The sequence below is a fragment of the Arachis ipaensis genome, chromosome B3 (assembly GCF_059453495.1).
Source record: "Arachis ipaensis isolate K30076 ecotype BB chromosome B3, ASM5945349v1, whole genome shotgun sequence".
Taxonomy (NCBI): domain Eukaryota; kingdom Viridiplantae; phylum Streptophyta; class Magnoliopsida; order Fabales; family Fabaceae; genus Arachis; species Arachis ipaensis.
In genome coordinates, this window is record NC_142438.1 from 72431465 (window position 1) to 72448205 (window position 16741).

The 16741-nt window shown below is 42.7% G+C and overlaps 2 protein-coding genes across 2 annotated transcripts; one reads left to right on the forward strand and one right to left on the reverse strand.

The window, feature by feature from the left end:
* Positions 1–494: 494 nt before the first annotated feature.
* On the forward strand, positions 495–1560 carry LOC148571104 (uncharacterized). Its single transcript, XM_088507208.1, has 2 exons — positions 495–606; positions 698–1560. The coding sequence occupies exons 1-2, from the start codon at positions 495–497 to the stop codon at positions 1558–1560; spliced, it is 975 nt and encodes a 324-aa protein (XP_088363334.1).
* A 13750-nt stretch (positions 1561–15310) lies between these two features.
* LOC107633159 (uncharacterized) lies at positions 15311–16516 on the reverse strand. The gene has a single exon (XM_016336795.1). It carries the CDS (start codon positions 16514–16516, stop codon positions 15311–15313), a length of 1206 nt encoding a protein of 401 aa, XP_016192281.1.
* Positions 16517–16741: the final 225 nt, after the last annotated feature.

Sequence of the window (16741 nt, forward strand, 5' to 3'; positions counted from 1 at the left end):
AACGGCTATACGAACTCAACTTCAACTCCTCCCGGGTTGCCGATTGGATTTGGTTCTACAAGTCAATGTTCACCCAAGTGGGGGTTCGTATTCCTTTTTCTTCTTTTCAAATGGCACTCCTTAATCGGATCTCCGTGGCGCTGTCGCAGCTGCATCCGAACAGTTGGGCTTCCATCCGCTGTTTCGAGATAGTGTGCGAATACTTAGAGTTGCCGGTGTCCATTGACGTTTTCCTTTATTTCTTCAACCTCATGAATCTTTCAAAGGAAGGAAAAGCGAGGAAAAGGTTCATGTCCTTCTGATCTGCCCAGGGTCAGAGGATTTTTGGCTTGTTCGAGGACTCTTACCATGAGTATAAGGACAAGTATTTTAAGGTACGTCCAGTCAAAGGCCGCCATCCCTTCTGGCTGTCGTTAGAAGGGGAACGCCTCACCCCGACGTATTGGAATTTCGGGGTGGAGTCCAACACCTTTATTAAGGTGACTTACAAGGGGATGTCCGCTGTTGACAAAAAGATTGCCGACGTGTTGTTGGCCGTTTTTGGGAGAAACCATGTGAATTCCCACCTTCTTATGGGTGACCGGGAGGTCGCCAGGAATTATATTTGTGAGTAGCTCTGACTTGTATTTCTTGCATTACTGTTGCTTTGATTGGTTATGCCGATTTCACGACTAACTTGTTTATTTATTTGTTGCAGTGGGAATGTCTGCCGAGGTGACAGGCCTTGAGAGTTTGTACAAGACTTTTCTAGAGGAAAGCGATGAAGAGAAGGCTGACGGGAAGCCGGAGACCCCTCCTGAGAATAAGGAGGATCAGGCGGTGCCTTCACCCTGTGATACCGAGATGTCGGACAAAAATTCTGACGGGGCACGCGTCTCTCCTATTCATGAGGAGGTGGCCGGTACTGGGCATTCGACCTCCGCTCAACAAGTCGAGGAGGATGACTTGAAGGTTATCCCCACCCCCAAGAGGCAGAGGTCATCCTCCAGCCCTGAAGGAGCCCTCACCGTAATGGAAAGGAACTTCGACACCGGGGCCTTCATAGACTCCCAGTTACTTCCCGGTACGGAGGAACACTTCCATGGCTCCGATCTTGCGGGACAGGCGAGGTGGATGTACCGTACCCTCCTCCGCGGTGCTGCTATAGCTCGGAAGGCCGAGTTCGAGCTGTCGGGGATACAGTCGCTGTGTAGGAAGCTCGAATCTGATGCTAAGGCCAATAATCAATTTAAGACTCAAGTTGAAACGCTTCGGGAGCAGTTGTCCAAGGCGGAGGAGAAGCTTAAAGCTGCCGAGGAGAAGGCTGCGTCTGCCGAGGAAAAATTGAAGACCTCTGATGCTACCGTATCCCGTCTAACCGAGCGCGAGATGACTTTGGAAAGCCAACTCAATGCCACGCAAGGTCGGGTGGTCGCTTTGGAGAAGGAACGTGATGTGGCCGTTTCGTCAGCTAAGACCGCTCAAGCTGAAGCCGAAGAGTTTAAGAAAAAGCATAAAGAGACCATGAAGCAGGGAAAGAGAGCGATCCTGATGACTGAAGAGGCCTTAAGGCTCAAGTGAAAATTGTGGCCCCTGACTTCGACACGTCGGCAATTGGGGTCTTTAAAACAATCAAGAATGGCAAGATGGTCGATATGCCCAAGAAATGATCTCTTGTACCTTTGTATGGAGTTTGTGATTTTGTTGTAGAACTTGTGGGACTAACCTTTTGATATACTTTAGTAGTCGCTTGGTCGGTTTGTGATTATCATCTTTCTCTGTTTATCTGGTAGAGCGTTTTTGTTCTGTTTTGTTACCGTTTTGTTGGTATTGGCTTGTCGCTCGTGTTTGTCTACCGTTGTGTTCTACCGTTGTGTTGGTAGTTTGGCGAGGCCAAGTCGTGGCTTTACTATTACTGTAGTCGTTTGTTATGGTGTTAACTTAGTTGGCTCCCGGGGTGATCAATCCCGAGGCACCGTATCGTTGTCCCGTTTAACATGTATTATAAGGAACTTGTTGTCGTGGGATGCATAAATGGGGAAAAGTAAATGGGCAAGTAATATTGACAAGTAAACATTAATCGAAAGTTAAACAAGTCTATTGCCATGATAAGTACTTAACAAAAGTAAATCACTGAGCTCATCAGATAGCCTAATCGGCGTGTTTGAGCTAAGAATAAAATCTTCTCAAGTTACCTGCATTCCAGGTTCTCGGGACTTCCTTGCCATCGAGCTTCTCCAATTTGTAGGCGCCCTTGCCAATCACCTCTTTGACCCTGTAGGGGCCTTCCCAGTTTGCCTCCAGTTTACCTTCCCCTTGAGTCGGCAGCCCGATGTCGTTGAACCGCAGGACGAGGTCATTTTGTTCAAATTCTCTCCTGAGCACTTTGGTGTTGTAGTGTAGGGCCATTCTTTGCTTTAGTGCTACTTCTGACAAATGGGCCATCTCCCTAGCCTCATCTACTAGGTCCTTTTCTATAGCTTCTTCTACTCCCTTCAGAAGTAATCGTGGGCTCGGCTCGCGATCTCTACGGGTATCATTGCGTCCACCCGTACGTCAGGCGGAAATGGGTTTCTCCTGTGGACGACTGCTCGGTTGTTTGGTAAGACCAGAGAACCGAGGCGAGTTCGTCGGCCCATGCACCTTTTTTATTATCCAGCCGCTTCTTGAGGCCCAGCAAGACGACCTTGTTTGCGGCCTCAACTTGGCCGTTCGTCTGGGAATGCTCTACAGAGAAGAATTTCTACTTTATGCCTAGACCGGTGAGGAACTCCACGAACTTCTTATTAGTGAATTGCGTCCCGTTATCAGAGATAACGACTTCCGGGATGCCGAATCAAATTATCACCTGCCTCCACATAAACTTTCGACAATTAGATGAGGATATACTGGCCAGTGGTTCAACCTCTATCCATTTGGTGTAGTAGTCGATAGCAACTATGAGATATTTGACTTGCCCCGGACCAACCGGGATAGGTCCCAAGATGTCGACTCCCCACTATGCGAAAGGTCGGGAGGACGTCAATAGGCTTAGTTCAGTTGCCGACGCTTTGTGGAAGTTGGCGTTCTCTTGGCACTTGACGCATTTCCTCACGAATTCTTTGGGGTCCATCATCATCGATGGCCAGTAATATCCATCTCGGATGAGCTTTCTTGCTAGGGCTTTGTGATGAGCGGATATTTTATACGCTTTTTGGGGTTAATTTCATATAGTTTTTAGTGTGTTTTAGTTAGTTTTTAGTTTATTTTCAGTAGTTTTTAGGCAAAATTCATATTTCTGGACTTTACTATGAGTTTGTGTGTTTTTCTATGATTTCAGGTATTTTCTGGCTGAAATTGAGGGAGCTGAGCAAAAATCTGATTCAGGCTGAAAAAGAACTGCTGATGCTGTTGGATTCTGACCTCCCTGCACTCAAAGTGGATTTTCTGGAGCTACAGAACTTCAAATAGCGCGCTTCCAATTGCATTGGAAAGTAGACATCCAGGGCTTTCCAGAAATATATAATAGTCCATACTTTGCTCAAGGATAAACGACGTAAACGGGCGTTCAACGCCAGTTCCATGCTGCTGTCTGGCGTCCAGCGCCAGAAACAAGTTACAAGTTGGAGTTCAACGCCAGAAAAGGATCCAAAGCTGGCGTTGAATGCCCAAAACAGCTTTATGCACGTGATTAGCTTAAGTCTCAGCCCCAGCACACACCAAGTGGGCCTCAGAAGTGAATTTCTGCACCATCCATCTCAGTTTACTCATTTTCTGTAAACCTAGTTTACTAGTCTAGTATTTAAAGAACTTTTAGAGACTTGTTTGGATCTCATAACATTTTAGATCTGAACTTTGTACCTTTTGACGGCATGAGTCTCTAAACTCCATTGTTGGGGTGAGGAGCTCTGCTGTGTCTCGATGAATTAATGCAAGTATTTCTGTTTTCCATTCAAACATGCGTGTTCCTATCTAAGATATCCATTCGAACTTCAATATGAATGTGATGAACGTGACAATCATCATCATTCCTCCACGAACGCGTGCCTAACAACCACTTACGTTCCACCATAGAATGAATGAATATCTCTTAGATCTCTTAATCGGAATCTTCGTGGTATAAGCTAGATTGATGGCAGCATTCAAGAGAATCCGGAAAGTCTAAACCTTGTCTGTGGTATTCCGAGTAGGATTCAAGGATTGAATGACTGTGACGAGCTTCAAACTCGTGAGTGCTGGGCATAGTGACAGACGCAAAAGGATAGTAAATCCTATTCCGGTACGACTGAGAACCTACAGATGATTAGCCGTGCGGTGATAGCGCACCTGGACCCTTTTCACTGGAAGGATGGATGGTAGCCATTGACAATGGTGATCCCCCAACACACAGCTTGCCATAGGAGGACGTGCATGTGTGAATCAGAAAACAGAGGAAAGCAGAATTTCAGAAGACAAAGCATCTCCAAAACTCCAACATACTCTCCATCAGTGCATACAAGTATAATTTGTGTTCTGCCCTTTTATTCCTTGCAATCAAATTTGATAAGTGAATTATTTTATTGTTTTCCTGACTAAGAGTTAAAAGATAACCATAGATTGCTTCAAGCCAACAATCTCCGTGGGATCGACCCTTACTCACGTAAGGTATTACATGGACGACCCAGTGCACTTGCTGGTTAGTGGTACGAGTTGTAAAAAGTGTGATTTACAATTCGTTCACCAAGTTTTTGGCGCCGTTGCCGGGGATTGTTTGAGTTTGAACAACTGACGGTAAATCTTGTTGCTTAGATTAGGAAATTTTTGTCTTTTGGGTCAGAGTCTTTTATTTTAATTTTAAAAATTTTTTAAAAATAAATTTTCTATTAAATCTCGTGCCAAACTTTAAGTTTGGTGTTTTCTGGTTGGTTTTCCTTTGTTTTTCAAAAATTTTATTTTGGTTTTCTAAAAATTTTAAGTTTGGTGTTCTTTCTTCAAAGTGTTCTTGAGTTTTCCTTGCGTCTTGATCTTAAATTTTTTAAGTTTGGTGTTCCTTGGTGTTTTCCCTCCATAATTTTCGAAAACAAGGAGCATTAGATCTAAAAATTTTAAATCTTGGGCTATCTTATTGTTTCTCTCTTTCCTCCTTAAATTCAAAAATATCTTTTCTCTCTATTTTTAAAACAAATTTTCGAAAATTATTTTTAAAATTCATATTTTTTTTCAAAATTTAAAATCTTTTTCAATTCATACCTTTTTCAAAACTTCCTGACCACTTTCTCTCTCCTCATTTTTTTGAAAATCTTCACCTATTTTTATTTATTTTATTTTAATTTATTTTATCTTTGAAATAATTAAATAAATAAATAAATAAATAAAAATAAATTTTTTATTTTACATCATCTCCCTTTCTCCATCATGGATCTAAGTGGAAATGAACAGTCCAGGAGGACTCTGGGGTCATATGCTAACCCCTCTACTGCTTCATATGGGAGTAGTATCTGCATACCCTCCATTGGAGTCAATAGCTTTGAGTTGAATCCTCAGCTCATTATCATGGTGCAGCAAAGCTGCCAATATTCTGGTCTTCCACAGGAAGAACCTACAGAGTTTCTGGCACAGTTTTTACAAATTGCTGACACAGTACATGATAAGGAAGTAGATCAGGATGTCTACAGATTATTACTGTTTCCATTTGCTATAAAAGACCAAGCCAAGAGGTGGTTAAATAACCAACCTAAGGCTAGCATAAAGACATGGAAACAGCTGATTGAAAAATTCCTGAATCAATACTTTCCTCCAAAACGGATGACACAGCTAAGGCTGGACATCCAAGGCTTTAAACAAGGGGATAATGAATCCCTTTATGATACCTGGGAGAGATACAGAGAGATGCTACGAAAATGCCCCTCTGAAATATTTTCAGAGTGGGTTCAGTTAGACATCTTCTATTATGGGCTTACAGAAAGAGCTCAGATCTCTTTAGATTGCTCAGCTGGTGGATCTATCCACATGAGAAAGACAATTGAAGAAGCTCAAGAGCTCATTGATACAGTTGCTAGAAATCAGCATCTATACCTAAGCAGTGACTCTTCCATGAAAGAAGAGGCTAAAACAGTAACTGCTGAACTCAGTCCTGCAGAGCAAGCTGCTGAATTCAATCAGCAATTGGATTTTCTAACAAAGCAGTTGGCTGAATTCAAGGATAAACTACAAGAGACAAGGATGGCTAATATAAACATGGAAGTACAATTAAAGCAAACAAAGCAGCAGCTGTCAAAACAAATAACAGAAGAATGCCAAGCAGTTCAATTAAGAAGTGGGAAAGCACTAAATACCCCACTTCAAAGCAGCAGGAAACCAAGAAATGAGCAAACCACCTAAAATCCATCTGAGAACAGTAAGAGCCCAGGGAAAAATAATTCTGGCATTAAAACGCCAGAAGTTGGGTGGAAGGCTGGCGCTGAACGCCTAGACCATGCTCAGGACTGGCGTTCAATGCCAGAAACAAGCAAAGATCTGGCGTTGAACGCCCAAAAGAAGCACAGTTCTGGCGTTCAAACGCCAGGAACAGATGAGGAGCTGGCGTCTAACGTCACTCCAGCTTCTAACTCTGGCACTCAATTGCCAGTGAAGGATCAGACACACACAAGTGCTGATAACAACCCATCTAAAAAGGCTTCTTCAACCACTTCTGTAGGAAATAAACTTACAGCAACTAAGGTTGAGGAATATAAAGCCAAGATACCTTATCCTCAAAAACTCCGCCAAGAGGAGCAGGATAAGCAATTTGCTCGCTTTGCAGATTATCTCAGGACTCTTGAAATAAAGATTTCATTTGTAGAGGCACTTGAGCAAATACCTTCTTATGCCAAGTTCATGAAAGAGATCTTGAGTCATAAGAAGGATTGGAGAGAAACTGAAAGAGTTATCCTCACTGAAGAATGCAGTGCAATTATTCTGAAAAGCTTTCCTGAAAAGCTTAAAGACCCTGAGAGTTTTCTGATACCATGCATATTAGAAGGTAATTGCACCAAGACAGCTTTATGTGATCTTGGGGCAAGCATCAACCTAATACCTGCATCCACTATCAGAAAGCTTGGTTTAACTGAAGAAGTTAAACCGACCCGGATATGTCTCCAACTTGCTGATGGCTCCATTAAATACCCATCAGGCGTGATTGAAGACATGATTGTCAGAGTTGGGCCATTGGCCTTTCCCACTGACTTTGTAGTGCTGGAAATGGAGGAGCACAAGAGTGCCACTCTCATTCTAGGAAGACCCTTCCTAGCAACTGGACGAACTCTCATTGATGTCCAACAGAGGGAAATAACCCTGAGAGTCAATGATGATGAGTTTAAGTTGAATGCTGTCAAAACCATGCAGCATCCAGACACATCAAAAGACTGCATGAAAGTTGATCTTATTGACTCTTTGGTAGAAGAGATCAACATGGCTGTGAGTCTCGAATCAGAGTTGGAAGACATCTTTAAAGATGTTCAGCCTGATTTGGAGGATTCAGAGGAAATGAAAGAGCCTCTGAAATTTCCTCTGGAAGAGGAAAAACCTCCTAAACCCGAGCTCAAACCATTACCACCATCCCTGAAATATGCATTTCTGGGAGAAGGTGACACTTTTCCAGTGATCATAAGCTCTGCTTTAAATCTACAGGAAGAGGAAGCACCTATTCAAGTGCTAAGGACACACAAGACAGCTCTTGGGTGGTCCATTGGTGACCTTAAGGGCATAAGCCCAGCTAGATGCATGCACAAAATCTTATTAGAGGATAATGCTAAACCAGTGGTTCAACCACAGAGGCGGCTAAATCCAGCCATGAAGGAAGTGGTGCAGAAAGAGGTCACCAAATTACTAGAGGCTGGGATCATTTATCCTATTTCTGATCGCCCTTGGGTGAGCCCTGTTCAAGTTGTCCCCAAAAAGGGGGGCATGACAGTGGTTCATAATAAAAAGAATGAACTGGTTCCTACAAGAACAGTTACAGGGTGGCGCATGTGTATTGACTACAGAAGGCTCAATACAGCCACCAGAAAGGATCATTTTTCTTTACCGTTCATAGACCAGATGCTAGAAAGACTGGCAGGTCATGATTATTACTGCTTTTTGGATGGCTACTCAGGCTATAACCAGATTGCAGTAAATCCCCAGGATCAAGAGAAAACAGCATTCACATATCCATCTGGAGTGTTTGCTTATAGAAGGATGCCATTTGGGCTGTGTAATGCACCTGCAACCTTCCAGAGATGCATGCTCTCTATTTTCTCTGATATGGTGGAAAAATTTCTGGAAGTCTTCATGGATGACTTCTTAGTATATGGAGACTCATTCAGCTCCTGTCTTGATCACCTGAAACTAGTTCTGAAAAGATGCCAAGAGACCAACCTGGTTTTAAACTGGGAAAAATGTCACTTTATGGTGACTGAAGGGATTGTCCTTGGGCATAAAATTTCAAACAAGGGAATAGAGGTGGATCAAGCAAAAATAGAGGTGATTGAAAAAATTACCACCACCTGCCAATGTTAAGGCAATCAGAAGCTTTCTAGGGCATGCAGGATTCTATAGGAGGTTTATAAAGGATTTTTCAAAAATCGCAAAACCTCTAAGCAATCTGCTAGCTGCTGACACGCCATTTGTGTTTGACACAGAGTGTGTGCAGGCGTTTGAAACGCTGAAAGCCAAGCTGGTCACAGCACCAGTTATTTCTGCACCAGACTGGACGTTACCATTTGAGCTAATGTGTGATGCCAGTGATCACGCCATTGGTGCAGTACTGGGACAGAGGCATGACAAGCTTCTGCATGTCATTTATTATGCTAGCCGCGTTTTAAATGATGCCCAGAAAAATTACACAACCACAGAAAAAGAATTGCTTGCAGTGGTTTATGCCATTGACAAGTTTAGATCATACTTAGTAGGATCAAAGGTGATTGTGTATATTGACCATGCTGCTCTTAAATATCTACTCACAAATCAGGATTCAAAACCCAGGCTCATAAGATGGGTGTTGCTTCTGCAAGAGTTTGATATAGAAATAAGAGACAGAAAAGGGACAAAAAACCAAGTGGCTGATCATCTGTCCCGGATAGAGCCAGTAGAAGGGACGTCCCTCCCCTCTCTTGAGATCTCTGAGACCTTTCTGGATGAGCATTTATTTGCCATTCAGGAAGCACCATGGTTTGCAGACATTGCAAACTATAAAGCTGCAAGGTTCATACCTAAAAAGTACAACAGGCAACAAAAGAAAAAACTAATTACTGATGCAAAGTACTACTTGTGGGATGAACCCTATCTCTTTAAGAGATGTGCAGACGGAATAATCCGGAGATGTGTGCCTAGAGAAGAAGCACAGAGGATCCTATGGCATTACCATGGATCACAATATGGAGGCCATTTCGGAGGTGAGCGAACAGCCACCAAGGTCCTCCAATGTGGTTTCTATTGGCCCACACTCTATAGAGATTCCCGAGAGTTTGTACGTAACTGTGACAGTTGCCAAAGAGCTGGTAATCTGCCCCATGGTTACGCCATGCCTCAACAAGGAATCTTGGAGATTGAGTTGTTCGACGTATGGGGAATTGACTTCATGGGACCTTTCCCACCATCATACTCAAACACTTACATTCTGGTGGTAGTTGACTACGTATCAAAATGGTTAGAGGCCGTTGCGACACCCACCAATGATACTAAAACAGTGTTGAAGTTCCTTCAGAAATATATCTTCAGCAGGTTTGGGGTCCCTAGAGTACTAATCAGTGATGGGGGCACTCACTTCTACAACAAACAGCTTTACTCTGCCATGGTCCGGTATGGGATTCGCCACAAGGTGGCGACTCCATATCATCCACAGACTAATGGGCAAGCTGAAGTCTCTAACAGAGAGCTAAAAGAATCCTAGAACGGATTGTAAGTACCCGTAGAAAGGATTGGGCAAGAAGCTTGGATGATGCTCTGTGGGCATACAGAACAGCATTCAAGACTCCTATAGGGACCTCTCCATACCAACTTGTGTATGGTAAGGCATGTCACCTGCCCGTGGAACTGGAACATAAAGCCTACTGGGCAACCAGATTCCTAAACTTTGATGCCAAATTAGCTGGAGAAAAAAGATTGCTCCAGCTAAATGAGCTAGAGGAATTCAGATTCACTGCTTTCGAAAATGCCAAGCTTTATAAAGAAAAATAAAAAAAGTGGCATGACAGAAAGCTGTCATCTAGAATCTTTAAACCAGGACAAAAGGTCCTGTTGTTTAACTCTAGGCTCAGGCTATTCCCCGGAAAACTGAAGTCCCAGTGGAGGGGACCATATGTGATTACAAGTGTATCACCATATGGTTATGTGGAGCTTCAAGATATTGATTCTGATAAAAAGTTCATTGTTAATGGACAGAGAATCAAGCACTATCTTGAAGGCAATGTTGAGCAAGAGTGCTCAAGGCTGAAGCTAGATTAAAAGCTCAGCAAGGTCCAGCTAAAGACAATAAAGAAGCGCTTGCTGGGAGGCAACCCAGCCATGGGGCATCACTTCCTCTAAGCATTTTGCCCTATTCTTGATTTTATTTGTTTATATAAAGTTCACTGATACTAAGGTAAAGAGTCAATTGTATAAGTTCACAGGGTTACAGAAGGATTCTGCACACAAAACAGAGAAAAAGAGCTCACTGGCAAGAAAACGCCAGTAAGGATAGCCATATGGGCGTTAAACGCCAGAAAGAAGCATCTTCTGGGCGTTGAACGCCAGAAGGAAGCTCCTTCTGGGCCTTTAACGCCAGATTTACAGCATCCTGGGTGTTCAGAAAAACGCCCAGTGACAAAGGAGTTCCTGGCGTTCAACGCCAGAAAGAAGCAACTGCTGGGCGTTGAACGCCCAGGAGAGGCAGCATTTGGGCGTTGAATGCCCAAAACATGCAGCGTTTGGGCATTCAAACGCCAGGATGGTGGGGAGGAGGTGAATTCGTTTTTACTTCATATTTTTCATTCTAAATTTAATTTTCATGTTTCAATTCATGATTTCTTGCATAAACATGTTAAGAACCCTGATTTCTAAAATCCCTAATTTCTAAAAACCCTATTTTAAAAATATCAAATGTATCTTAATCCATAAGCACAAATCCTTTTTTCAATCCAATTCAACTCTTTTTCAAAATTTTCAAAACAAATCTATCTCTTTTTATTCAAAAATCTTTTCAACTAATCAATATCTTTCTCAAATCTCCATACTATCTTTTTCAAAAATCCAAATCTATCTTTTTCAAATATCTTTCATATCTCTTCAATTTTAAATTATATCTTTTCTTATCATACTTAAAATTTTCTTAAAAATCATATCTTCTATCTTATCTTCCTCCCTATTTTCGAAAACCCACCCCCTCTCCCTTTAAATATGGGTTCGGCCTCCCTCCCCTCCCATCTACCATTGCACCTAGCTCTCCTTCTCTCCCTCTCCTTTCTTTTCTTTTTGCTTGAGGACAAGCAAACCTCTAAGTTTGGTGTGCTTATCCGTGATCACTAAGATCATGGCTCCTAAAGGAAAATAACCCACTCCAAGAGACAAGAAAGAAAGCGTTCCAAAACCACTTTGGAATCAAGGGAAGTTCTTAACTAAAGAACATTCAGACCATTATTACAAAATAATGGGTCTAAGATCAGTGATCCCGGAAGTTAGATTCGATCTGAAAGAAGACGAATATCCGGAGATCCAGGAGCAAATTTGAATCAGGAACTGGGAGATCCTAGCTAATCCTTAAACGAAAGTGGGAAGGAATATGGTCCAGGAGTTCTATGCTAATATGTGGCATACAGACAGGCAAAGACTATCTGGATCTGCTATCTATGACTATCGGACCTTGGTCAGAGGAAAGATTGTTCATACCCACCCTGACAAGATCAGGGAGATCTTAAAGCTGCCTCAGCTGAAAGATGATCCAGACTCCTTCAATAGGAGAATGATGAGAAAAGACAAGGGCCTGGATAAGATTCTAGAGGATATATGTATCCCTGGAGCCAGGTGGACCACCAGCACGAAGGGTGTCCCAATTCAACTCAAAAGAGAAGATCTCAAACCAATCGCCAGAGGATGGCTGGACTTCATTGGGCATTCTCTGCTGCACACTAGCAACCGCTCTGAAGTCACTATTAGAAGAGCAGTGATGATCCATTGCATCATGATGGGAAAAGAAGTGGAAGTTCATCAACTGATTTCAACTGAATTCTACAAAATTGCAAACAAAAATTCTAAAGATGCCAGGTTGGCTTATCCAAGCTTGATTTCTATGCTCTGCAAGGACGCTGGAGTAAGGATGGGAATAACTGAGTATATCTCAGTTGAGCGGCCAATCACCAAAGCATCAATGGAAAAACAACAAGCACAGGATGACCCCATCAAGAAGAGAACACAGAAAATTCTCCCAGAAATCCCTTAATCTGAATACTGGGAGTATCTTGAAACATCTATTACCAAGATGCAAGAAGCTATGGAACAAATACAGAAAGAACAGAAGGAAAAAAGTAGCATTCTTTGCTATTTGTTTAAAGAACAGGAGGAGCAAGGGCGTGATTTAAGGGAATTAAAGCGCCAGAAATTATCTCTTGAAGGACCAAGCACCCCGCAGATTAGAGGAACATCCACTTCCCAGAACAAAGGTTGTTAAATTCCAATCTTAGCCTTAACTCTGTGATAACTGTTTTTATTAGTTTTACCTTAGGAGTCATATAGTAGTAATTAGTATCTATATTTTTGATTTTATCCCCCAATTAAGCTATAATTTAATTTTATCGTCATCATTAAACATGAATAAAATAGAAAAATTTCTTTAGAATAAGAGGCAATATTTTTTCGAGTTTTTAATAAGGTAAATTCTAATTATTTATATGTGGTGGCAATGCTTTCTGTCTTCTGAATGAATGCTTGAACAGTGCATATGTCTTTTGAATTTGATGTTTAAGACTGTTAAATATGTTGGCTCTTGAAAGAATGATGAACATGAGACATGTTATTGATAATCTGAAAAATCATAAAAATGATTCTTGAAGCAAGAAAAAGCAGCAAAGAACAAAGCTTGCAGAAAAAAAAAGAAAAAAAAGAGAGCAAGCAGAAAAAGCCAATAACCCTTAAAACCAAAAGGCAAGGGTAAATAAAAAGGATCCCAAGGCATTGAGCATCAGTGGATAGGAGGGCCTAAAGGAATAAAATCCTGGCCTAAGCGGCTAAACCAAGTTGTCCCTAACCATGTGCTTGTGGCATGAAGGTGTCAAGTGAAAACTTGAGACTGAGCGGTTAAAGTCAAAGTCCAAAGCAAAAAGAAGAGTGTGCTTAAGAACCCTGGACACCTCTAATTGGGGACTTTAGCAAAGCTGAGTCACAATCTGAAAAGGTTCACCCAATTATGTGTCTGTGGCATTTATGTATCCGGTGGTAATACTGGAAAACAAAGTGCTTAGGGCCACGGCCAAGACTCATAAAGTAGCTGTGTTCAAGAATCAACATACTGAACTAGGAGAATAAACATCACTATCTGAATTCTGAGTTCCTATAGATGCCAATCACTCTGAGCTTCAATGGATAAAGTGAGGTGCCAAAACTGTTCAGAAGCAAAAAGCTACTAGTCCCGCTCATCTAATTAGAATCTGAGCTTCACTCCAAAAACTCTAAGATATTGTTGCTTCTTAAAATTATTTGTATTCTATTTTATTTATCTAGTTGCTTGAGGACAAGCAACAGTTTAAGTTTGGTGTTGTGATAAGCGGATATTTTATACGCTTTTTGGGGTTAATTTCATATAGTTTTTAGTGTGTTTTAGTTAGTTTTTAGTTTATTTTCAGTAGTTTTTAGGCAAAATTCATATTTCTGGACTTTACTATGAGTTTGTGTGTTTTTCTGTGATTTCAGGTATTTTTTGGCTGAAATTGAGGGAGCTGAGCAAAAATCTGATTCAGGCTGAAAAAGAACTGCTGATGTTGTTGGATTCTGACCTCCCTGCACTCAAAGTGGATTTTCTGGAGCTACAGAACTCCAAATGGTGCGCTTTTAATTGCATTGAAAAGTAGACATCCAGGGCTTTTTAGCAATATATAATAGTCCATACTTTGCTCAAGGATAGATGACGTAAACTGGCGTTCAATACCAGTTCCATGCTGCTGTCTGGCGTCCAGCGCCAGAAACAAGTTACAAGTTAGAGTTCAACGCCAGAAAAGGATCCAAAGCTGGCGTTGAATGCCCAAAACAGCCCTATGCACGTAATTAGCTTAAGTCTCAGCTCCAGCACACACCAAGTGGGCCCCAGAAGTGGATTTCTGCACCATCCATCTCAGTTTACTCATTTTCTGTAAACCTAGTTTACTAGTCTAGTATTTAAAGAACTTTTAGAGACTTGTTTTGGATCTCATGACATTTTGGATCTGAACTTTGTACCTTTTGACGGCATGAATCTCTAAACTCCATTGTTGGGGGTGAGGAGCTCTGCTGTGTCTCGATGAATTAATGCAAGTATTTTTGTTTTCCATTCAAACATGCGTGTTCCTATCTAAGATATCCATTCGAACTTCAATATGAATGTGATGAACGTGACAATCATCATCATTCCTCCATGAACGCGTGCCTGACAACCACTTACGTTCCACCATAGAATGAATGAATATCTCTTAGATCTCTTAATCGGAATCTTCGTGGTATAAGCTAGATTGACGGCAGCATTCAAGAGAATCCGGAAAGTCTAAACCTTGTCTGTGGTATTCCGAGTAGGATTCAGGGATTGAATGACTGTGACGAGCTTCAAACTCGCGAGTGCTGGGCGTAGTGACAGACGCAAAAGGATAGTAAATCCTATTCCGGTACGACTGAGAACCTGCAGATGATTAGCCGTGCGGTGACAGCGCACCTAGACCATTTTCACTGGAAGGATGGATGGTAGCCATTGACAACGGTGATCCCCCAACACACAGCTTGCCATAGGAGGACGTGCATGCGTGAATCAGAAAATAGAGGAAAGTAGAATTTCAGAAGACAAAGCATCTCCAAAACTCCAACATACTCTCCATCAGTGCATACAAGTATAATTTGTGTTCTGCCCTTTTATTCCTTGCAATCAAATTTGATAAGTGAATTATTTTATTGTTTTCCTGACTAAGAGTTACAAGATAACCATAGATTGCTTTAAGCCAACAATCTCCGTGGGATCGACCCTCACTCACGTAAGGTATTACTTGGACGACCCAGTGCACTTGCTGGTTAGTGGTACGAGTTGTAAAAAGTGTGATTTACAATTCGTGCACCACTTTGCCCCGATGTGGTGACCACAGCACCCCTCGTGGACCTCTCTGAGTACATAGTCCGTTTGGTCGGGATGCAGGCACTTCAATAAGGGCTAGCTGAGTCCCTTTTTAAATAGTTGACCTTGTATGATCGCATATTTGGCCGCCTCCCTTCTCAACGCTTTAGCTGCCTTCTCGTCGTCAGGGAGTTTGCCGTTTTCTAGGAAATCAGTGATGGGGTCCATCCAGGAAATCAGTTGAAGGGCAACTCCTGGTTCTTTTATCATGCTTTGAATGAGAGACCGGTTGCCGACTCCCGGTTTCGTGCTTGCTAGCTTGGATAGGAGGTCTGCCCGTGTGTTCCTTTCCCTCGGAATGTGCTGGATCGTGACCTCCTCGAATTGTTTGCTCAACTCTTTGACCTTCTCCAAGTAATTCTGCAACAGCGAGTCTCTGGCTTGGTAGCTTCCATTCACTTGCGAGGTGACGACCTGTGAGTCACTGCACACTCTCAGCCTCGTAGCCCCGACTTCGTAAGCTAGGATTAAGCCGCCTAAGAGGGCCTCATACTCTGCTTGGTCGTTCGATATGGGAAACTCAAACTTGATTGATTGTTCGTATATGACCCCAGCAGGGCTTTCCAAGATGATCCCAGCACCTCCGGATGTTTGGTTGGAGGATCCGTCCACATGGGGCCTCCACCGTATGCCCGTTTCCTCGGTTGGGTCCCCCGTTACTTCTACCAAGAAGTCTGCCATTGCTTGCGCCTTAATCACATGTCGGAGCTCATATCGCAAATCATACTGAGATAGCTCGATGGCCCAAGTCATCATTCTTCCTGCTAAGTCGGGTTTTTGGAGCACCTGGCGGATCCCTTGGTCCGTTCTCACGACCACTTGGTGACCTTGGAAGTATTGTCGTAGTCTGCGGGAAGAGGTTAGGAGTGCCAGTGCCAGCTTCTCTAATTTGCTGTATCTCAGTTCTGCTCCTTGTAGTGCTCTACTCACGAAGTATACCGGCTGTTGAATCTTCCCTTCCTCCCGCACTAAGACCGCCGCCATCGCTTCCTCTGTTATGGCCAAATATAGGTAGAGCGGCTCTCTGACCTTGGGCTTTCCGAGTACAGGTGGTGCTGCAAGAATCTCTTTGAAATGATTGAATACTTCTTCGCACGCTGGGATCCATTCAAATGCTATCCCCTTTCTCATCAGGTTAAAGAATGGCAGGGCCTTCGTAGCCGACGCCCCGAGGAAACGGGATAGTGCGGTAAGCCTTCCTGACAGCCTCTGGACATCCTTGACACAGCCAGGACTCTTCATTTAGAGTATTGCTTGGCACTTTTCTGGGTTGGCCTCGACCCCCCTTTGGGTTATCATGTACCTTAGGAACTTTCCTGCTTCCATGGCAAAGACGCATTTGAGTGGGTTGAGCCTCATGCCGTGTTGTCGGAGGGAGGCAAACACATTTTCTAGGTCGCTTAATAGGTCTTCAGGTCGGGTGGTCTTTGCAAGGATATCATCCACATACACTTCGACTGTTTTGTC

What these genes read in the sequence shown, in the direction of transcription:
- LOC107633159 (XM_016336795.1), bottom strand. Translation starts at nt 16,516, where the DNA reads ATGAAGAGTCCTGGCTGTGTCAAGGATGTCCAGAGGCTGTCAGGAAGG.
- LOC148571104 (XM_088507208.1), top strand. Translation starts at nt 495, where the DNA reads ATGTCCGCTGTTGACAAAAAGATTGCCGACGTGTTGTTGGCCGTTTTT. An exon ending in GGTCGCCAGGAATTATATTT is followed by an intron (nt 607 to 697) that starts GTGAGTAGCTCT and finishes TATTTGTTGCAG; the next exon opens with TGGGAATGTCTGCCGAGGTG.